The 24,242-nt window shown below is 40.8% G+C and overlaps 1 protein-coding gene across 1 annotated transcript; it reads right to left on the reverse strand.

The window, feature by feature from the left end:
• Positions 1–2,225: 2,225 nt before the first annotated feature.
• Positions 2,226–23,196, reverse strand: srpx (sushi-repeat containing protein X-linked). The gene is made up of 10 exons (XM_039600454.1): positions 22,973–23,196; positions 14,579–14,635; positions 11,437–11,625; positions 9,371–9,547; positions 8,662–8,788; positions 8,450–8,571; positions 7,410–7,589; positions 5,247–5,380; positions 2,954–3,075; positions 2,226–2,864 (listed from the first exon to the last, which is right to left on the reverse strand). Exons 1-10 carry the CDS (start codon positions 23,031–23,033, stop codon positions 2,681–2,683), a joined length of 1,353 nt encoding a protein of 450 aa, XP_039456388.1. The 5' UTR covers positions 23,034–23,196; the 3' UTR covers positions 2,226–2,680.
• Between the last annotated feature and the right edge of the window lie 1,046 nt (positions 23,197–24,242).

Here is a 24,242-nt window from a genome sequence, read left to right on the forward strand (position 1 = left end):
TACTGTACGCATTTTAGTCTTGATTTTACTTTGGCTCGGTTCATACCTAAAAAGCTTGTGTCCAAAATAGATGCTTTTTTTAAAGCAGGACTTAAGGCAGTTTCTACATGATAAATGGTCTGAATGAGGATCCAACTGTATTTTAGGTTTTATTACTTATTCTCTGTTCTCTAATATATTGTGTAAGAAGGCTACTTTCTGATTGATGCACGCCTGTTGTTCCAGCTATTAAATCAGGACACACCTGTACTGATACTGAACAGATTATAGTGACAGGTGGTTTTTTGGGGGGGGGTTTTCTGAAGGTTAATTCAAAAAGGAAAATTTTCACGTTGCATATTCATTGCTTGTAAAATAAAATATTTACAGCCTTCTTTTGGTTTATATTATGGCTCAAAGCTCACAAAAGTTAGCTTTTTAGTTTCTCATTATTATCATTATTGTTCATGGAGGCGCTCAGCTTGTGGCACTGCTGACATTTTTCCTGAGATTTGGTTCAGGTGAGTTTAGTCAATCAAGAACAATGATAATATGGTCAGCAAACCGTTTGGTGGCAGTTTTGGCACTGTGGGCTGATAAGACCTGTTTGAAAGGGAAATCAGCATCTACATACAGCTGGAAGCATGAAGTGCTTTGCAATCTCTTAGATGGCTGCATCGATTTTGGTCCACTGTGTTTTATCACATTCAGCCAACACCAGCAGATGACCTGGAAACTTCACACTGGACTTTATAAACACTTGTTGAACACTGACTATTTTCAGAATGCTTCTGTATGTGCGTCTATAAAACAACATATCCAGTAAAGAGCTCAACATCGTAACAGGTTTAATTCTGTGCCCTTAAGGTCGCCTAGAAAGTGGAAAAATATCCCCATATTTTACATTTTTAATGTTCAGGAGAATATGGAGCTCCCTATTCAGAAGCCAGCTACAGCATGGAGGCGAGCCAACACCAGGAGATGTCGGGGAAACCACAATCATTAGATTGCAGAAATATCCCACGGGACTCTAAACACCTTGGATTCTCTGTCTCTCCACTCTTCCACCAGAATTTAATTTCTAAAATTTGATTTCTAAAAAGAAAAGCAAAATGTGATTTCAACTGAAAAGAGGACTTTGGATCACTGACTAACAGTCCAGGTAAGACACTTTCTGTGGATGTCTGTGGTTCAGGACTGACTTAATATTAGAAATGAGACATTTGTAGCTCCTTTCCTAAAGATGTGTTTGTGTGTCGTGGCTCTTGATACATTGACATCATCCTCAGTCAGTTCTTGAATAGACTTTTCTTGATGATCTTGTCAAAACTGCCGTCATCCCTGTTGCTTGTGCACCTTTTCCTACCACACTTGTCCCTTCCTGTATTCTGTTTATGTTTTGATGGAGCACTCTGTGAGCAGCCAGCCTTTTCAGTAAGGAGCTCCTGATGAAAAAAAATCATCTGGGTAACTGTGAAGTCAACAACATGATTGTGGCTGCTTATACTGAAGATGCACAGCATTCATACTGTTTAAATTGCATTTCACTGAAATATACTAATAATCTGAATATTTTGTTTTGTTTTTTTCATAAGCTATAAGCCATATTCATGAAAATTCAATGCTTTTAAATGTCAAGTTCAGGAATCATCTAACTGAAGACCTTCAAAGGTCATGAATATGCCAGACTAGGATGTGTGATTCTCTGCATGCTTCCACCTTTTTCCTTTTCCCAAACAAAACCAGTGGAACATTGAGCTGTAGGACTATTAAACAGCATGTCAAAGAGCTGAATGTCACAGCGTACCCTTATTTGCTCTTATAAAGAAAAATATTCCCATATTTAAAGTGCAGTGCTGCAAAAACAGTCCTGGAACCAGAATTTGTCTGCTGCACATCCTTTTTTGGAACAACCTACTACGTGATACTGAACACAAAACGGAGCTGAGGATTGTTAAGGCATAAAATTCAAAACAAGAATACATTAAATATTCAAGGTTTTCCTCAGATTACTCAATTAAACATAAGGTTTAAATGTTTTGCAAATCACTGCATTCAGTGTTTTTTTTTAAGTTGTGGAAGGAAGTTTTTTTGCTTCAAGGACAATTTGTATTTTAGGAAAACATTTAGTACTGACTTATAGACTTCTCCTGTGAATCATTTGCCCTCTTAACTTTCTCTCTTTACTTGTCCTCGGGCACTTTTGCAGACTGCTTCCTCACACTGACGCACACAGGAGCACATCCTCCGCACTAGACATATTTAATCAGTGTTTGCAAATTCAGACACAGATGCACTGCACGTACAGAGTACATCCTTATTGGGAAAGGTGCGACATAAATATTAGGTGAAAGGTCTTCCAGTTCATACAGTAAAAAGACTTTTTACAAAGTAGTAAGACAATTATTCTGCTTTGAAAATAATAATAATAATAATAGAACAAATAAAATACAGACAAGACACAGGAATCAGTATGACTGTAATGCACTGTGTGATTAGCACCATGACTGACATCCAAACCTTTGACACACACACACAAACACACACAGACATGCTCGCGCACACAGGATACAGGGCAGATTTGGTTCAGGTAGGAACGTGTGACATGTGGATGGAAACGGGAGATCCGAGTCTTTTCTGCTGTGACGAAGGAGGGAAAGATCAAAGATGGCTGACAGTCCATGGAAGTGTACTGGGTGTTTTATGACTGGCAGGTCTGGCCCGCCTCCTGCTGTACCACCATCTCGTCTTTGCGGAGGGGGAAAGTGTCGATGGTGGTGAATAATTCAGCCGCTGTGATCGGGAACGGGTAGCGTTGTTTGTCTATGCCCTGCTTGTCTACCAGCACCATTTGGAAAGACCTTTGAGGAATCCGGAGCAGTAACCTAAGAAACGCATTCAGTTCAATGAGCAGGAGCGAGCAAAGTCACACGTGCTGAAGGTAACAGAGGTGGGTGTGTTTGCATGTTAGTACCTGAGCTGCAAGGCCAGTCCTGGAGAGAGCAGGTTGTGTCGAATACGGCCGACTTGTGCCGGGTAAGTCCCGACCAGCTCGATTACTGTCACATGTCTCAAGTCCAGGCCACACTGAGCTTGCTGTTCTCACAGGACACAGACACACAGATCCATCAGTTTTATGTTTTTGATTATGTTCAGCTCCACTCGAAAACAATGCCGTCTCTGTGCATGTGTTTTCCACATGTACGTACGACTACACTGTTTTAGACTGTGAATAATTTGGAGCCAATCTTGGTTCAGTTTCAAGTTAAAAGCTTGATCTGGAATCTCAAATCTGCAGCACACTAGAAAAAGCAGAACTGGGAGACATTGTGTGTCCAACAACTATACACACTGGATTTTTGTTCATCAAGAGAGGAGCAAATTTTAATCCGGTAATTGATATTTTGTGTGTGTTAGTGGAAACCTGTGGAAACCCCACTCCTGTCCTTATTGCATGAACAGGAATTCAAACAATCCAGCAGGCTGCTGATGTCGGTCAGCAGGTTAAAGTTAACAAAAATAGATTTTAAATGAGACATTTTTCACACCAGTAACTGAAAAAACAATGTGCCTACAGTGCTGTGCAAAAGTCTTGAGTCCAACAATTTATCTAAATGTCCGGGCTTCTTGAAGAACTCCCAAAGCTCTTCTTTGGATGTTTTGTGCCTTTTGTTCCGTTTTCTGTCAAGATGATCCCACAGTGCTTCAGTAATGTTGAGATCCAGGCTCTGGGGAGGCCAATCCATGCATTAGCATGGATTACTGCATTAGCAGGGTTCACCGCCATGCTGAAAAATGAAGCTATTGGCAATCAGACTCTTTCCAGATGGTACTACATGGTGGATTAAAATCTGAAATCTGCATTCCTATTTGTCCTTTCTTCTCTTTGCTCTTTTCTCAGACGGCTCCCTTTTCCTGAGCCTAGTAATATTGTATGGTCCTTACCTTACAATATAATACTCCTTGAGGTGACTGCTGTTGTGAATTGGCACTTTGTAAATAAAACCTAACCTAACTGAAACTGAATTAGCTCTCTGAATAACTGTTGCAAGCATATTAATAAACAATTTATTGTAATATTGGTATTTTGACTCATCCCTTTATATAACACGTGCCTTGCTACAGGATCCCTTCATACGTGTGTTATAAATCTGTGAATGTACAGGGGGATTTTTGTCAGTGGGTTTGGCTAAGTGTTTCGAATGATGTTCAGGTGTTAGAGATAACTTGTATAGCACTGCAGTTTGCTACTTATTTAGTATTAATATACTATGGTAAGTATTAGAACAGTGTCTACATATGTGCTTCTCTTGCTACTAAAATGTCAAACTATTTGAGCTAATTATTAGCCCTTTATTTATTATTTATTTGAGATTACAAATCTCATTTCCAAGAGAGGCCTGACATCATGGCTAATCTGCTATGTTATTGTGAAAGTATACAGTTTAGTACATTTACGCTAATTTACAGCTACACCGGCACTCTTTTTGCTTTTTAAGTTATGAAGTTGTGGCACACAACACAGATAGATTTGGACAGACTTCACTGAGCCCTGAGGGGAAAATCTCTCCACAGTTTGCATAAAAACTCATTTCAAGTTAGATCTGCCTATTCCACACAGCCCAAACTTTCTGACGGCTCCTTTGTCTGCTACTGCAGCAAGATGATTTTGAAAGTGTTTGCAGTGAATAAATAACCGTACTGATGGGTCAAAGCACAGTTTTAGAAATGGGGTGAAAAAAAATCATGTTGTAATTGTGTAAAATTATCACCATTTTCCCAAATAAGGTGAAAATGAACTGTTTTTTCCTTAACTTTCAAACTAACTGTAGAAATTCCTGATAACCAGTCTACAGACTGCAGGACCGATCAGTCATCTTGTTCACAAACTGACACCGGTTTATCTTTCAGCCGATATCCGAGTCACTTTGAAAGGTCAGTCATTTAAAAAGAGCTCTGACTTAATGTTGTCTGATGAGGTGGGAAAGCATCCACCCCAGAATAGCCTTATCAGAGCCAGTGTCACTATCATTTATTCACTGCCGTGACATTTCATGTTCATCACCACAACATCTCTCCTATTTATCTGTGTCACCACTTTGTCCCACTTAGGTGGCAAAGCGGGTGAAAAAACCCACAAACACAAACACAGTGAGGCCGTCTTTGTGTGCATCATCACAGAGGACGCAAGTCGCTCCAGCGTTGACTTCCACCCCTCCATCTCAGTCGACTCACATTCAGCTCATTAACTGAGAGTCGTGCCTCACCTGCAAGTTAGTCATCTGGAAGCGGTAATTATGATTGGCAGCCGTTGGCGCGGAGATAACGAGGAGCCTTCGCTTCTCATAGAACTGGTCCAGCAGCGCAGCAGCCGTACGCACTCCCACGTTGATGTTCATGGCTGTGACGACATCGAACGGACAATTTAAAGTGATGAGACAGGGTGTGACACACACGCTACAAAGAAAAGGGTGCTATTACAACACATTATTTCTGTGAGATGTTTCATCGTTGACTGTTTTTGGCTGCTCGGGTGATAAAATCAAATTAATGGGTCACGGTCTTTGCTATGACCCTTGATTTCTATTATAATCCTTACTGTTTAACGGTCCTTTGTGTTTCTGGAGGGTTTTCCTCTTTTTCTGTGCCTCCTATGTTTCCTCTTTCTGCTTCTCATCGTTTGTGTCTGTTTGTTTGTTTCTGAAAGTCAGTTCCTCCTGTGGCCGTCTCGCCTCTGTTCCTTTCCCTGCCTTTGTTATTGTCTTGACTGTGTTCACCTCTGCCTTATCCCTCTCCCTGGTGTGAGCATTTAGTCTGTGTCCTCTAACCCACAGTCCTAGCCCTGTTGTTGTCCCATCGCCCTCGTGTTTTTTAGCCGCCCTTGTTTTCTCCAGCTGGCTCACCGCTTTCTTTTAGTCTCTTTTGCGATTGGATTTTGTTTTTGTATTAATTCTCGTGCCACAATGCGCATCACTTTTTACGTCCTTGGTATACAATAAAAGTACTTTTTATATTTATACTGCCTTCCAGTCTGTCTCTGTAGCTCCCATTTATGAGTTTCATTGGAAATGTGACAGAACTGTCGAACACGTGACTTTTGTTATTCAACTGCTGCACTTTTTCTGTCTTCTTGAACATTTAATGGAGGACCGTCCAGTATTGATCCGTCCAATCGATTGGTAAGAGAGGTGCCATATTGTCCTCATTTTGGATTCTCATATAAAACCAGAAAAGGTTACAGGAACTATATGAAAAAAGAAAATGCAGCCCAATATCTCTGCATTAAGCAGGATCCCTCTTAGTTCATCAAAATAATCTGCTTACCTGTTTTCATAAGTAAAAGGAGGCCACAAAAAACAACCTCCACCTCTGTTTTGATTGCATTCAATGGTAAAGAAACCCACTCATATAAATATCAGGCCATATAATATTTAACAGGACAGAATTTCGATTTTAAAACGTCATATTGGGCTAATAAGTAAGCAGATTTTGTAAATGAATGCAAACTAAATTCTCTCAAGTGCTTGAGCTCTCTCCATTGAGTAATGTCCAAGGCTCATGGTTTCCTTTTTTACTTTCAGTTTCTGTGATTATTCACCTTTCCAGACTTCAGGATTCCCCTCTTACACTGTAATATTTCTACACTTAATTCAGTCATCAGCAATTTCAGCTAATAGTAAAAACTGCCAGCAGGTTACAGGACAACAAAGTGTCTCTCTTACCGACTTGTTGCACGAGCAAGCTTTTTCCTCTAAAGATTTCATCCCAAAAAGCAAAACTAAACAGTGAAAATCAGGCTCTTTAGGAAACTAGATAAAAGCTAGTGGTATATATATTTTTTAATTGCCAATTTAAATTATATTTTATTATTTTAAGTTGTATCATATCGACAAAAAACTGATCTATCAGAAGTTTGTCTTTGCCTTTAAAGTCACTGTATGTTGAACCTTCCCTTTAATGAAGTAGAGATTCACTGTACTTCAGCCAGATGGAAAAAAAACTGCCAGACAAAGTAGCCAAAATGACGGCAAGACACAAAAACATTTTGACAGCCAAACCATATGAAAAACAGACAAGCTGAGTAGAAAAAAAACACCCAATGAAAACCACTGCATATGATTCAAATAGTTGGAAATGAAACGTTTATACTCACAAAAACACAAAGAGACATAAAACAGAAACCCACTGGAGAAGATGTGATCAGTGAGCTGAAAACTACTTGCATGTGTTTTGGTTGTTACTACAGATTTTTTGTCTTTTTGATAAATCTTGGAAGTACACAATGTCTACTTATTATAAAAGTAAGAAAGGTCTATGTCTATGTTTATCCTTCCATTTCTGAATGACTTAAACTAATACAATTATTAAATGAAGATTGTAATGTCTGCATGAGAACAGCTTGTATGGCTTGAACAGCATGCAGTACTTACGTGCACAGGTTGTGTCTGTGCCCGACCAGGTGAGTCCATACTGACACACTCTGGCAGCGCTGCCCCGTAGCTCGGAGCCGCCGGTGCAGGTGAATTCACAGGTGGCTCCGTAGTTGTCTTTGTCACTGTCACACTTCATGTAACCGTTGTCCGGAGGAAAGAGAGGGCTGCAGCGCCGCACTGTTCACAAAAAGAGACAGTAAGATTCTGGAGAATTAGCTTTTTACAAGCCTGCTTAACTCTTGCCTAATAGATATTTGTCATATTATTCTGTATCATATGTTCAGACTTGGCTTTGGCATAAACCGTTGGGCTGAAGGTGAAAAATAAAAATTGGAGTTGCATTCAGGTAACTGCCACAGTACTGTGCAAAGGTCTTGAGCCGCCCCTACCTTCTATTTTGCTTCCAAGCAGCCAGTCTTGTCATTTTTTAAAAGGGATCTTTGGAGATTACATTTTCAGAAAAATGAATCATTCAAGCATAATAAGGTACCTTACTCAAGGAATGAACCAGTGTTTAGTCCCCTCATAATAAATTCTATCTTTAGCCACTTTGATATGACTATTTTAGCGCCACCAAGGTTTTTAGCGGAACCCCTGACAGATCTAAACATGCAAAAAAAAAATCTGAGGAAACTGGACAAGAAGAAGAAGCATGCCTAAAAAAAAATGCTATCTACAGCAGATAGACATTATGGACATTAAAAATCCAGCAAAGATCTGAAACAGAACCAGAGAGATGGATGGATGTAGGTGGATATATACTGTATTTCCATATATTTTTGCACATGTTTATTTTTGCAATAAATCACTGCACTTATTTTGCATTATACTGCAAGACTTTTGCACACATACTCTGTATGTACCGTACATCTGTTCTGTCTTGGTCCAACACGCATCCTAGCAAATATTTTATTGTATAATGTTAGTCTACCAATTAAATATATTTTCCTATCATCTTTGGATACTTCTTGGAGAGAACCAAAAACCCTGTTTCAGACAAACGATCAAAATCTTATCCTCTGCTTTTAGAGGCTCACCTCGCACTCTAACAGTGAAGCGGCAGGACCCTTTGTTCCCAGCCCGATCAAACACAGTGTAAGACATTTTATGGAGCCCCTCTGGGAAGTCGGATTTTGAGGGTTTTCCTTTCAGGATAACACTGGGGGGGAAAAAACAAAAAACACATTCTCAGTTTTAATCTTTTAACTTACTCTTGGGGGCTTAACAAGGAAGCAGAAAAGCAACTGACTCTGTGAGGATGCCGTCTGCAGTGTCGACACCCTCTGGTGTGTCCCAAGTCACCCTCGCTGTCAGCTTTCCAGGTTCTGCCCACTTGTCCTTCACATTTGGACACTTGATTTTTGGAGGATCAATATCTACAGAAAATTTAAAAAAAAACAAAAACTTGTCAAATCTTGTCATCACTGTAGAAATTCTTCCAACATAAAGTTATACAGTGCGTCCTCCTAAATCAAATCTAGCATAGTCAGAGCAGATGAGAGACATGTTTGACGTACGTGACAGACTTCTAAAGAATCTTTTAAAGCAACACAAAAAGTAGGATGACTGCAGAGACAAAGATGAATCTTGTATGGAAAGTGTCCTCACAGATTCATGTGATGATATTGTCACTGGCTTTAGTTCTGTGCAACAACACTAAGTACAGGCCACACAGCCGAAAGCCATTTTTAGTTCAGCTTGGCACTAAGAAATGAAACACATTACACACTGGTGACGGTCAAAGTCTGCTGTATGTGTCTCTGAGTATAACACACAGAGTTCTAACTTTGCCAAACACTGTATCAGGACAAATAGTAATAGAGACGTATAAGTGAGAGCTGGAGCTGACGGTGTGCCTCTGGCAGCTAATTACTTGTTAACAGCTTAGAGGATTCAGTCCTCTGTGGGAGACCAAACTGTACACAAAAGAACAACAACAACAATGCAAACAGTCTTACCAACACAGGTGGGCACTCCTGCACTCCACACCGTGTTGTAGCGGCACGTTGCCGTCTTCTGGCCCTTCAGAGTGAATCCGGGCGAGCAGAAGAACTCACAGCGAGAGTTGAAGTAAGAGCCGTCTGAGCACTTGTAGCCACCATTAATGGGCATATCCAGCTTAGGACAACGGATCTCTGAAAGCAGGGTGAGCTCAGAGTTAATGTGGTGCTTGCTCGAGGGTTCCATTTAAACAGATGCATTTAAATAATTATACACACACTCAAGTCTCAGGAGGTGGCAAAGCTTTGAGCTGCCAGACTCCTCTCCTATGGAACGAGCTCCCAGATCAGACTCAGGATGTAGACACTCAGTTAATGTTTGGTTTGAAACTTTGCTTCTGCTGTAGGTTTTTGATCTACGAACTTCTTTTGAGTCTGGTTCTCCTGGGTAACGTCTTCCTCTTAAAAAAGGGAGTTCTTTCTCCCAACTGTCACTCACATTGTAGCATCTTTATCTTACAGCGTTGAGTACACTGAACTTGTGAATTGGAGTTTGCTGAGAAGCTCTCTGGTTCATATTATTCCCAGAATAATTCAATCTATTTAATAAAATATCGATATTTGGTGGCACGGTGGTTAGCACTGTTGCTGCACAGCAGGTCCTGAGTTCAATTCCACCATCAGTGTGGAAACTTCTGTGTGGAGTTTGCATGTTCTCCCCGTGGGTCGGCTCTCCCCGAGTACTCTGGCTTCTTCCCACCGTCCAAAGACATGCAGTTAGAGGGGATAGGTTAATTGATCAATCTAAATTGCCCATAGGAGTGAATGTGAGTGCGAATGGTTGTCTGTCTCTGTGTGTTAGCCCTGCGACAGACTGGCGACCTGTCCAGGGTGTACCCCGCCTCTCGCCCTATGACAGCTGGGATAGGCTCCAGCGCCCCCCGTGACCCTGAAAAGGATAAGCGGAAGCGGATGGATGGATGGATATTTGGTATTACCCTGTGTTGATACAATATGGCCACACAAAATATTGCGATACTAAGCTGTATTGACCCCCCACACCTAGTATCTGTGTCCACCTACACTGTCTAACACTGAAACTGCCAGAGCTTTATCCTGCAATTTTTCTAACCTTTCCAAAATCCATTCTCTAAAACTCAAAATCCTCTTCTTCACATGACTACTTCTGTTACTTTTCATAAGTGCAAAAGCTGCGGCTCTATGAATGCATGAAGGTAAGCAAAGTGTGCCCCGGTTATCTCTATATTTAAAAGAATGATCCTGTCTTAGCCCTCTCTTTAACGGATCGCTTTTCACCCAGGCTCAGAGACACATTATTCCCAAAGTAAACATCACAAATGAGCACTTCTCAGGCACACCGCCACCACTGAAGTAGCTGTATGTCCCTGTTCCCCATGCTCTGAATACTGTTTCCAAACCCATTCGTACCCTGCCAGGTACAGATGTCCGAGAAAAGCGGCTCCATCTCACTACAATCTTTTACTAGTTTAAAAAAATCCTACATTTTAGCTACAGTTGGCCTTATTTTATTAAAAGAAATATCTTAGAAATTCAAAATATTAAAAAAAAAAATCCAACAAACTACATCCTCTAAAGAAGACTGTGATATGTGGTTCAAAGCATATAAACTTTCTACTTCCAGAATCAGGAATGAGCTCTAATCACGCAGGAATAACTTTGGCGTGATGCTTTAATGTGCAGCTACAAGCTATCTGGCTGCACTCAGACATAAAATCTCTCTAGAACAGTCAGTACGGTCTCATTTGCTAAATTTGGGCCGTCCCCAAAGCGTGCCTGTGGTCATTTTGGATGATGGCTCTGTTAATAAGATTTGAAGGCTTATAGACAGCTTTGATTTCTGCTGTTTATCTGTTGACTGGCAGCTCTGTGGAAGGTGCTGGCTCCAAACAGCGGCATCTCTGGGTTCCCAGTTTGATGATATCCCACCTCCCTTCATCCATCTTGATAAGCAATCCATGGCTATAATGCGTGTGTTGAATACATGCATGCATTTAAACAGTGAGAAACACAATGTGTGCGCATGTTCAAGTGGACTTTCTCACCTCGGCAGGCGTAGTTAGAGGACCAGTGTTTGCTCGCCATGCACACCACCTCTGAGCTCTGAGCTTCATATCCCTGCTTACAGCGGATTTTACACCGTGTCCCCATCACGTTCCTGTAGTGCTCTCCTCTGGGTGTGCGACAGCTCACGTCACCATGTTTAATTTTAATGGGCGCGCACCACGGGGTTCCTAAAAAACAGCAGAACGAGGCACTGACCTTTTCTTCATCGTTTTTTTCTCATGTCTTTATGGTGTGGCCTTGAGTGACAGACGCTCAGTAACAAGCACTTACCTGTGACCATAGAAGCTTAGAGAGAGACTTCCACTGCCAGAGTGAAAGAACAAAAACCCACCCATCACCTTGAGTACAGGCAGATACAGTGGATTTCTTATTACCTTTTCAGTGACTTCCATTATCCAACAGTCTCATGAGGCAAAGGAGTCTCACTCGAGTAAAAGACAGATAATGATGTGTGTGGAGAGCACTTAAGTTTTGTTTGTGCGCGTGGTCTCAGAGCGCGAAAGGCACCACACAAATTACAGTCTTTATTAAGAATGCAGCGCGTTTTTATCCTTATCCTTAACTGATTTAGGAATCAAAGTTTATGGTCCCCTGGATCCATTATCATCATTCCATGATTAGGCCTGTTCCTGACGCTGATAAGGATGACCAGGGAAAGTTAAAGTCTAGAAAAATTGTGCTTCAATTAAAGGAAAATTTTGACTTTCTTAGAGATCTTAGAGAAGACAGCTAAGAAGTCTATTTCAGGTTTTCATATGGAGCTACAGTACTGTGCAAAAGTCTTGAGCCAACTAACATTGGCTGCTTTTTCACTCATTTTCAGTCCAGTCCTTAAACCTGACCATTTCAGATGTATGTTTTGTGTTTGTTTGTTTTTTGTTAAGCCACTTAAGACTGATCTATTAATTATTCAAACATAAAAAGGGCACCAAAAGCAAGGAATGAACCGGTGCTGTGTCTACACATAACAGACAACTTAGCAAAGACCAATTTTTTGTTTCTTTAGGCACTTTGTTAATAGCAGCCTGTCATAAAAACACATAATTTGTTTCCATTTCTTTGGTTGAATTGACAACAAATGCCAAAGATAGCACATCTTGACAGCCATAAAATAGTAATTTTGTCCCAAGAACGTGACTCCCAAAGAGCTGTTAGCTGAAAACTTGGCATATTTCTAGGCACTGTGTGCAGTGTGTCCTTAAAGAAAGTAAGGACACAGTGCACATGGTGTGAAGTGAAGGAAAAACAGGAAGGGGCAAAACAATCTACAGCAGATGAACTGTATCTGAAAGTCATGTCCTGAAGAACTAGGAGAAAATACAGCAAAAACCTGTATAGGTGGTCGTACCAAATATCGATTTTTAAACTTGTTTGAATTGTACAAATTCGGTTTTTGCCTCATATATTTTCCATGTATGTTTGCATGTTTCAATCATTCATTACATGAATTTTCCATTTTTCTAGCAAAGTATGAAGAATTGAGGAATTACTACTACAAGACTTTTTGCACAGTACTGCACTTTCAGTGACTTAGCATAAGCTAAACTCTGCAGACTGAATCCAGTGTTCACTTCTGATAGATTTGTTTATTAAAGAGACTGAATCAATCTTCTAATCTTCTCAACAAACCTAAAGTAAGAAAGAAAGTATTTCTTTAAAAAAAAATCTAACTATTCCTTTGAGATCTTTGCTTGAAATTGCACATTTCAACTCGCTTCCTCACCGAGTGGATAGCTGCCCATCTCTGTGATGCTTGTGTAAAATTTCTTGAATGTTGCCAAATTTAAGGGGCCACAAGGTTCTTATTCCAATACAGGAAAATCAAAATCTGCAGTTTATTTCCTGCTGGCTCCAGTTGAACATTGAGCCTACAGACCACCACAAACACACACACACAAACACACAGAGGAGAATACACACAAGCTCAGGCTTACTTCCAGGTGGAGTCAAAATGAGTTTTCATTACACAGCAAACCACCCTTGCTCCTTCTCTCTGTGTTGGTGTGTGTGTTGGCAAACTTTCCACAGCCAACGAGTAAGAGAAAATATTATATCTGAGCTTTTACACGAGGGGAGAGTGCGGTTTGGCCGGGATGATAATGTTCCGTGTCTAACGGACCCTAGATTTAAAATGGGAAGCTACTTTGACGTAACAGTGTCAGTTTACAAAACTGGCTGAAGGTTCTTTGGAGGAACGGTGAAATGAGTTCAGCTATTTTTGTTCAAGCTAAACAATTTTTTAGTATTTTCTCTAAAATATTATCCGGTGAAATTCTTGCCTCAATTTAAATTTGGGTGTATACACTCTCTGACCACTTCATTAGGTACACATTGCTGTGTATTGGGTTGAACCCACTTTTGCTTTCAGAACTACTTTAATTCTTCATGGCAGAGATTTAACAAGGTGCTGGAGACATTCCTCAGATTTTGGTCCATATTGACATGATAGCATCACACATGCATGATGAGAATCTCCCATTCTACCACATCCCAAAGCATAAACCACTGATACATTACAGGACGGATCCATGCTTTCATGTGGCTCACACCATCTCAATGTCACAACAGAAATTGAGACTCATCAGACCAGGCAACATTGTTTCAATCCGCTTCCTGTTATCTGAGAGGAATGGCACCCAGTGTGGTCTTCTGCTGCTGTACCCAGCTGCTCTTCTGCATGCCTTATTTATAACGAGTGGATTCCATTTTTGCCCAGGGAACTGAATATTTTCTCTTTTTTCAATCATTCTCTAGAGATGGTTATCTAGAGAAAATCCCAGCAGATCATCAGTTTCTGAAATCTGCAACAATACCCAACAACCATGCTACATTTAAAGTCACTTAAATCCCTTTTCTTCCCCATTCTGATGCTCAGTTTGAACTTCAGAGGGTCATGTTGACCATGTTTAGATTCACTGAGTTCCACCCATATGATTGCATTATTGGGCAGTTGAATAGGTGTATCTAACAAAGTGGCTGGTGAGTGTACTTTCTTAACTATGGTGCATTCATTTTCTGCTTCTAATGTAAAAACTTCTTGAATTGAATTGCGAGTTAAGTTTAAACTGATCCTGTATGTCTCCGTGTGTGCTGTGGCAGTGACAAACCAAGTTTCGTTACCTCTATAAGTATGAGAATACCAGTCCTCGTCGTCTCCGTAGGCGTACCGTCCTGACCCTGAGAGTAAAAGAAAGCAAGAAAAAAGCAACTAATACAATGAAGAGCTACATTCATGTTAGGCAATGTTTGAAAGCTTTGTCCTGGGCTGACCTGTGGGGCTTTTATCCGCCCTGCAAAACAGCACCAAGAACAGGCCTAAAGTATTGCTCAACTTCATCTAATCCAGATACCACGGGTGGGAGTAATCTGAATCCATTGGACAGAACACATGCAAGAAGAATAAGTAAATCCCAAAAGATCTCTGTTTTCCAGCTGGCTTGGAAAAACGAATCTTTTTAACACAGGGATACACTCTGTGATCCTCATTTGAAACGTTTTGCTACAAAACAGCTCCTAAACATTTACCCACCATAGGCATCCATATTGTGTCATCTTTAGCAGTGACACATTACTGAGAAAACATGAAAAAAAAAGCTGAAATGTGACACATCATTGAGAGGCACTCACAGCCAATCTGTGAGGAGCCAGGGGGATTCATCTAGGAAAGAGGACGAAGGGATAGGGAAGATAGAGCAGGCCTGGAGCTAATAAAGCCAAGAGGAAATGAGTAAGGATGGGGTTAAAGAAGCAGGAATAAAACTGGCTCAGAGACGTTATGAAGCCCGGCGTGAATGTGTTCTCTGTTCAGGGTCCACAAAGGAGGAGTGTTCAAACCTCCTTCAGCACCGTATATCGGCCGCATGTCATTCAATGAGCCCAAGATAAAAATCACCAGTAGCTACCATTCATTCTTCCTCATCGTGGTTTTTCTGTCAGTCTAACAAATGCTGTCTGGGCGAAAATGCTGCAAGTCATATAGCAACAGTTACACACATGCACACACACAACAAGCTTTGAGGTTTCAGCATTCAGATCACACAGCATCGACTGCACAGAGCAAACCCACATACTGAGTGAGTCAGATTTAGCTGTCTAATGGGAAAACTTAAGTGTCTGCTTCTTAATGGGGCGAGGGAGGGAGGAAAGAAAGTTATGGGAAACTAATTACAGGTGTGTCTGTGTTTCTGTGTGTGTGTGTGTGTGTGTGTGTGTGTGTGTGTGTGTGTGTGTGTGTGTGTGTGTGTGTGTGTGTTTCAGCATTACAGTGAACACTAGTTAGAACCACATGCACCAGCAAAGTTATCAGCTCTGAAGGAATTTGCAGCAACTGCAAACAAACAGGATGTGATCATTTACACCGTGATGCGACTGGCACTCATAACCCTTTTTTGTGCTACTTATGAGTAGACCTAAAGATCTATGTTCATTTATGGAGAATTTGCAGGAATTGTGCATTTGTTAACTTCATCTAACTGATTAGAACCTCGCTGTTTACTAGATTACTAGTTCAGTTTGCAAGACATGCAAAAGACATGTTTTTACAACTATCAGTTTAAATTAAATTGCTGTGAATCAAAAGCTAGGAAAGGCAGTGCATTTGACAGCGTTGCTAGAGCTGTGTTTACAAAAAGTAATAAAAATCATCACTGGATCATTTTTTACTTTTACTGTGGAGTAATGTAACAAGATGGAGCAGTTACAGTGAGAAATTGCTTGCACTCTGCATAACAAGAAATCTGCTAATTACATATTGGGAAAAAAAACCAATTATTCACAGACTTATTTATTAAAACTGGTTGGTTTTTTTCACCAGTTATTAGAAAAGTAGCTGCCTAGGGAGTGTTTGTAAGGGGTGCCAGGAGAAAGCCTCTTCTCTAAAAAGAACATAGCAGCACAGCTTAGGTTTGTAAAGCTGCACAAAGAAAAAGACTTCTGGAACAGTGTCATTTGAACACTTAAGACCAAAGTGAAGATGCTTGGCCTTAATCCACTGCGCCACGTTTAGTGGATCCATCCACGCGTTCGTGTTGTTTATGCCAAACTCTGATCCATGCAGAGCTGAGTGATTCCCTTTGGGTTTCCTAACACACACAAACAGGCTTTAATACAATAATCTTACTCATCTTTAACACCTTTTTTAAAAATTGAGTTCCCATTCCTTCTGCAGTTTTAACATTAGTGAGCTAATTTATTCAGTCACCCTTTATTTTCCTGAGCTTTACTTCATTTAATCCATTTTGTTCTAAATTGTGTTTTTTTGTAACTGCAGTGTGGGAGTTTCAAAGCTTGTGACATAAATAAAGTGTGTTCTACCCCATTCTATAAAAATGTGATCACTGTTTTACAGCCACTCATTTTTCACACGCTGCATGTTATCAGAATGGGTCAGTGTGTATGACATGATCACTGAAGTTGTTGTAGTAACACAGTTTGCTGTGCTAAAAACACAGACAATATAAAAGATGGATGTAGCTTCATAGTCTGAAAAGTGAAGCCAATAAGTGCCTTACATTTGCATTCTTTTTGTGGCCACCAGGGGGCAGTGCTTGTGGCTCCAAAAATGCTCCCTGTTCTATTGAACTGTGTTGGAAAACAGCCCTCTGCCCTGATCGCTGTACACACTTTTCCGTTGAGTTTATGGACCCAGTTGCTCATTTTGGTTCATACTGAATTAAAAATTAAGTCTCTTTTGTAAATCTTGGTCATTCTATATTTTAGAAATGAGGATAATCTATCATTGGCTAATGATATGTGATTGGCAAGGTGTTAGCAAGTGAGCACGCAGTTTCATAGTCATCCCGCCTCTCTCATCACTTCCAGTTTCAAAATACCAAGACGGCAATTGCAGAAATGCTGATCTTGAGGCTTCAAAATAAGACTGTGTTAACCAATGGCTGACATCGATCTTATATGCTGTCAATGTTTAAAAGTCCTAAAAGTTTAACAACTTAATCCCTGTACCACCTGAAAGCTGCAGTATAATCATCCATCAATCAACAGTCATTGGCCGTTTCTCAATTCTCAAGTCTCGGTGAGTACGTACTCGCCGAGAACGCACGGGAGTACGTACCCGCCGAGAACGCGAGCACGGACTCGCGATGACGTATCACGAGTACACGAGAACGCAAGTACGCACAAGTACGCATATTGAGAAACGCCCAATGATTATGGTTTTAGTTAGTGATGTTCCTGATGACTAGCAGCTGGCAGCAGTTTAAACAAGAGGGAAAAATGAGATTACTCGACTAGTCTAAAAGATAAAAAATCCTCGGAAAACAACCAAAACTGAGCACACTTTAAATAGACCAAGTTAAACAAATATTTCTCGTGCACTTTCGGAGCTGTATGAAACCCTCACTCAATTTCTTCAATAACCAAACCATGTTTAAAATATTGCTGAAATGTGTGTCACTATAACGTTAGAAGCTCACACGTCATCAGATTAGTTGCAGACTGTGTCCTTAGCACTGCTAACAGCAGTAGCCTTTTCTTTCATGCTAGTGCACTGTGCTGCAGAACATGGTTACACATCACTTTAAGTTGCATGATGATTTTCCAGTTTATTCTGACAAAGCTAGCATACAATCTGCAAATTATTCAGAACACATGGAGCGCAAAGTTGAGGACCCAAAATGTAGACCCGGGAGGTAGGCAAGACCTAACAAAGGTAAGCTATTTAATCGGGCTGTTGCAATTTCTTTTGTTTCCTTTTTTAAATCCATAAAACAAAACATGAAAACCAAAGTGCAAAAAGGGAAACGTAAATCAAAGACAAAGACTGGGGGGAATGCAGCGCTATTCATACACAGGAGGGGAATTAGGCACAGGAGGGTAACGACACACAGGTGAAACCAATAAGGACACAAGTAAAGGGAACGCTAAAGACAAATGTGTATTTGAACTTTGCAGGAAATACCAGGGAAGGTTGGGAAACTTAAAACAAATGGATAAAATAACCTAAATAACTAAGAGAATGAAAATAAGTTCAAAGCTCCACAATAATCCAAAAACAACTAACAAATCATTAAAACAATGAGACCATGTCATGCACATCCCTACTTTTCATAAGCTTAAAGTAAAAAAAAATTGCCTCACTGTGTAACTTATAACTCCTTATCATTCGCAACTAAAACAGCCAACATCTGCAATAAAGATCAAGAAAACAAACAGAAATGCTCCTCTCAGTATAAAAAACCGCTTTATGTAACACTTTTGTAGCTTGGTGTTACTCAAGAGTGTATTTGGTGTTTCTCATTCACCCACTCAGAAACACTCACACACCAAGGTGGTCACCTGCCACCAGGAGCGACCTTGGTTTAGGAACAGCCTCAGTCTAAGGACACCTCACCAAAAGCTGCGTCTTTCAGCTATACTGACTAAAAAAATAATAATTTTTTTAAAAATGGGATCAGATACAAAATCCATGATGAATGATAATCTTACCACCAGGAGAGATACAACAGCCATAAATCTTAGTCGAGCCAATCAATAGCCTCTCCCCAAACTCAATTATTAATCTCTGTATAATTAAATAAGATGAAACGCTGTTGTGCCACACCGGCCTGCAGGGAACGAATAGTTAACCCTTCCCACTCTCTAAAAATGCTTAGCACACATGTAACTTATTCATCCACTTTGTTTACACGCTGCAGAAACTAATTTGGGTCTTGGCTCAGTAATAAACAAAAGCAATTAAACAAGAGCATTCGAGCTCAGATATTCATCTTAAAAGAACAAATAACTTTTTCTTATTATGTTTACTTTTGGAGTAGACATTTTTTTTTATCTTTAGACAAACAAGCAGCCATGACGGACGGAGGGCGCACAAGGACGCTCAGAGCAGCGTGAACTCTCCCATCACTGATGTCTCCATCTGCAGCTCTCAACAGCTGCTGATACCTTTCTCACCCATAGGTGGGACAGATTTGATTGGATCACAGCGGCTACGCAGCTGGAATAAATGGACTGGGTCTGGTTTGTGCTTGTTGATGAGAGAGCTTCACATTCAAAGGACTTCAAAACAGGGATTGAGCGATCTGAGACTTTCTTTCATTTATATTTAACGAATCTGTCAACGCGATGAGGAGGGGATCGGCAGCCAGCATCATCTTCCTGTCCATCTCTCTTACTTCAAAGGAGTTCTCAGTGTTAACAGTGCAGGAACGACAGGAGCTTGCCTTCCTGACAAACCTCTGGGAGTGAATATGCTTTAAATTACAGAGCCTGATTCTCCAATTAGCTGTTCTCTGCGGGCCTGTAATACAAACCGTCATTATGTGGAAGAAGCTCTTTCCCGGTAAATGTGGAATTGTGGCTGCAGGCTACCGGAGGGGAAGAAAGCAGACGATAAAACGCGCTGTCATTTCTTTAGAACTCAATTCAAAACGCCACGATTACAAACTTACATAATTCCATTTTTTCTGCACTAATGACTTGTGTCTCACTTACACTCACACGTCTGCTTTGCTTTTCTCATTACATCAGCAGTTTCTTACCCTGAGGAGCAAACTGCTCCGGGTTTCATCTCCATTACCTTACATAGAGGTACAGTGTTACACCCTACAACCCACCACAGCGAGTGAATACCTATTAAGGAAAGTAAACTCGCCTAAGTGCTCTCAACTGATGATGCCTTGATTAAACAATCATTTCTGAGAGTTTTTGATGCATCTGGTTTGTGTGTCTCGTGTAAAATTGAATACTTATATCCTCTGTAGGTACTAGCCAAGCAGGATGAAGCACTTCATCACCTAAGAAATACAAAATAACTACAAGCTGTTGGCAGCTGAGGTGTTTGACTCATTCACACAGTGTTCAGCAGGTTCACTGCTAGAAACCAATCATTTCACACCGGGTCTTTATTTAGCATCTGTTTGTCCATTCCTAAAGCGGAGCCAATCAATATTTCTGCATCAACAATGGGTCGGATGGACCCCAGGAAGGATAGTGAAGACTAAGGGGGGAACACTGCAGTTTCTCCTGTTTTAGTGTTTCAGTTCACTCTTTTCGACAACATTTTCAGAGGAAGGCAACAATTTTTAGAGAAACATTTGATCAGCACCATACAGACACATCCCATTCAAATGGATGTATGCATCATGTATCTTCACAGGATTCACAGTCCAAAATAATCTGCATTTATCTTAAAGTGACCATTGTTGCAGCCCCTCATTTCATCCACTCTCTCAGACAAGCTGCTGTCCCTCATAAACAGCAGAGCGATAGACCCATACACCGATATCCGGTGATTTAAAAATATAACAGAGTGATATTCAGACACACGAAAAAGATTCCTCTAAAGTTTCTCTAACATCTGTTTCTCTTGTCTCTTCTTTACTCTTAATTTTAAGTTATTGGTTGTTATAAATGCTGATACCACTATACCGACAAACAGCTAATACTGGCCCATACATCAGCCCAGCCAGTATTGCTCAGACTCTAATAACCACCAGGCTTGGATATCAGTTTAGTGGGAGAACTGTGTTCCTGAGATGAACTCATGAACAGTTTGTGAGAGTTTGCAGACAAGTTGGCATCTTCAATGCAAACTATACTGACCACTGCGATCTGCTAGCAACGAAAGCAATCAAGAGGTTTTTGTTGCAGCATCCTCTTTGCAACCAGTTTCACAGCCAGCAACCACTCAGGCACACTTCACCTTAGCGACTGGAGGTAGCCAAGGGGCCATCTCAGACTGCTTATTAACTTATAAAGTGAACTTATTGAGTTCACTCTATTAATTCTTACAAATATGGTTTTAGTACATCATGGCCACAAATGAATACTGAAGACTTCATTGAACATTTTGCTAAATCCTCCTGCTGCTTTCTCTTTGAGCCAAATGCAAACGCCTCTAAGTAAAACTTAGGAACAGTAACAAACTCTTAGCTACCCATTAACTAGAAAGGCATTTGGAAAGTGCATCCTTCACCAAGGTCAATATCCATGTACTGCAATGAAGAAAGTGAACCAGATCCACCCTCAACTCAAATATTGTGGATCCGGGGTGATAAATTTAAGAAAATTCTAAAAAGCTCTAACACTGACTGAGGAATTACTAGAGAGTTCTTGGTCTGGTCCTTGTGCATTGCTTTGTAATTATGCAGGTTGCTTTCAAGCAGACTTCCTCGATGATGGTACTTGCTGGCATTTCCTGAAACTGCTCCCTTCATGAGGTGTATGACCCACATCAGTAAAACATACCCTCATGGAAAATGTGATCTGGCTTTTTCAAATACTTCCTTCCAGCATAAGAAGAGATGTATGAACACATGGGAGACTGAGTGACTACATGGGCCTATTACGAGTCCCCCCCACACACACACGCACGCACACACACACACACACACATACAAAAGAGCCCAAAAGGAGCAAAAGCAACTGCACGTCTCTAGAATTTGACTCTGGTGCACTGCCACACAACCCTGGGCATGCTCAACTAATAAAAGGGCTTACTAACCAAAAGAACAAACACAAACAGAGCCCAGTAAAATAAACTCCTCATAATAGATGCAGGCGCATACACAAGAACAGACCAAAGTCCTGACTGTCGGCTCAACGAGCAGTTTTTAGTGTGTCAGTATGAATCTGCTCCACAGCTTGTGTTCATGTTTCAGCCTGTATGATCATACAGCAGCGGTGAGCCACTCTCAAACCATCTACAGGCACACAGCCACTGCAACTGACTGCACAAGCTGGGACACACACACACACACACAATACTTCATCCAGACTTACACTTTGAAGTCATTTCAGCTTCTCGCTGGAGGCTACAGGCTTTATGTTTCTTATACTGGATCTTACACATCAACGGTGATTATTTGCATTATGGAGTGACTGCTTTGTTGGACGTCTTGTTTCATTCATCCAAAGAAAAGCAGTGATTTTCCATGAAGGAACAGTGATAGAAAAGTTAACAGGGGCAGTAAACTCTTTGGAACTATAGCGTATTTGGAATTCAACATTAGGACAGAAACTTACACTTTAGTATAAGTAGTGTAAATAATTCCAGACACCCAAAGCCAAAATATGTGAAGGCCCTTTGTTCATTTTAATTCAAAGTTCTGAATTATTGGGGTCTTTTCAGCCTCTTAGCGCGGTATCAATGATTAAGAGGTGGAGGCATGAAGAACCGAAAATTAAACTTTGAGCGCAGATCAGCTGCGGGCCTGTGATTAGCGCCACAGACCGAGCCGTGCGCACAGAAACGTCCCCCACATGCACACTGCACTCCCCCCGCTCTCCACCCCCTCCACGTAAACACAGCCGCGGTTCACCAAGCACCAGCAGCGGGGAGGACGAGAAACCTCAAACTCAGTTCAACTTACAGTCATCTCTAAGCCCAAAGCGCATAATTTAACTACACTTACCCCTCCACCAAGCCACTGGCACCCCCAGAGTCTTGCCATGTGGACTCTCTCTCAAGATAAGTTGCTCTACCATTTGATATTAATTCTTTTCAGCACGGTTAAAAACGCCCGGGAGATGAATGAGAGGCTGTAAGTTGCTGTTTACCTTCATACCCGGAGCAGAAGCAGAGCTGGACAAACAGGAGCAGCAGCGGCCACATGTCCATGTCGGGACGCGGGACGGACGTTCCTCAACATGTGAAGGGGAGCCTGCAGGAAAGCTTCAGTGCATTCCTTCTTTCTAAAGGCCCGCCTCTTGCTCCAGAAACAAGGGAGGATTCTCTTCACACAGCCAGGCTCGACCACCGGCATGAGGGAGCCAGCAGGGAGGACAGTGCCAGGCTCAAGGCTAAACTGTGACCCAAGTGCATCAAATCAGCCCATTTTATTTTTATTCCTTTAACTTGTTTTTTACTGATATACTTTGTGTATTTTACTCAAGTGACTACTGTGCATATATTTATTTGATCTATCTTTAAAATACACGAAAAACTATTAATTGTATAGATAGCTAAGTTTGTTTGGCCCCATAAGGACATTTGATTGGAGCATTTTCCCTACACCAACATGGATACAACACATGCACATTTCATTGTACCAGCATGGTAGCAAGTGTGTTGCCCATATTTAGGTGATGGCTTGAGGAGCAAAATAAAGTTATAAAGTGGTGGATAGGTTTTATTTTGAAGCCCGACACAATGTATAAGTCACAATATTTTGGTGTACCTGCAAATGTTCTGTCATCATGTTTGCCTCTCCACGTTTCGGTGCCCCTTGTGGGGTGTGAGGATTGGTCCAAATACCGATGGTATTGGATCGACACTAGCACGATAGGATAGATACTTGATTTTGATCCTCGTTCAGTATGAATTCATATATATTTAATTTTACTTATTTATTTTTTAAATAGTTTTATAGCACATCTGCAACCCAGGTCTCTACAAAAAAAAAGCATACTAAAATTTGGAGTATCCCACACCACTACTTTATTGGTGATTTAATGTCACCCCTGCACATTTCACACTTTTACAGCTCCGCTGCATCTCAGAAAAGTACGTAAATAAGTACAGTTTTGTGCTATGTGCTATGCAGCACATTTCAAGATAAATATCACAAAGTGCCTCACAACAAAATACTAAAAACATGGAGTCAAAAAAAGTTACCTGCAAGCAACATTTGAAAAGATGAGTTTTCAGCTCCTTTTTAAAAGAGACCACAGAACTCGGCTCAGTGGGAGAGAGTTTCAGAGTGTGTTGCAATAGCACTTTGTACACAGTTTCAACATCTTTAACAGATTTTAGATTTCAGCCTAGTTTAAAATCAGATGGACACTTTTCAAAAGTGACAAGTGTCAGCCAGTTGTACAACCAGTTTGT

This window comes from Oreochromis aureus, linkage group 16 (genome assembly GCF_013358895.1).
Source record: "Oreochromis aureus strain Israel breed Guangdong linkage group 16, ZZ_aureus, whole genome shotgun sequence".
In the NCBI taxonomy this organism is placed as follows: Eukaryota; Metazoa; Chordata; class Actinopteri; order Cichliformes; family Cichlidae; genus Oreochromis; species Oreochromis aureus.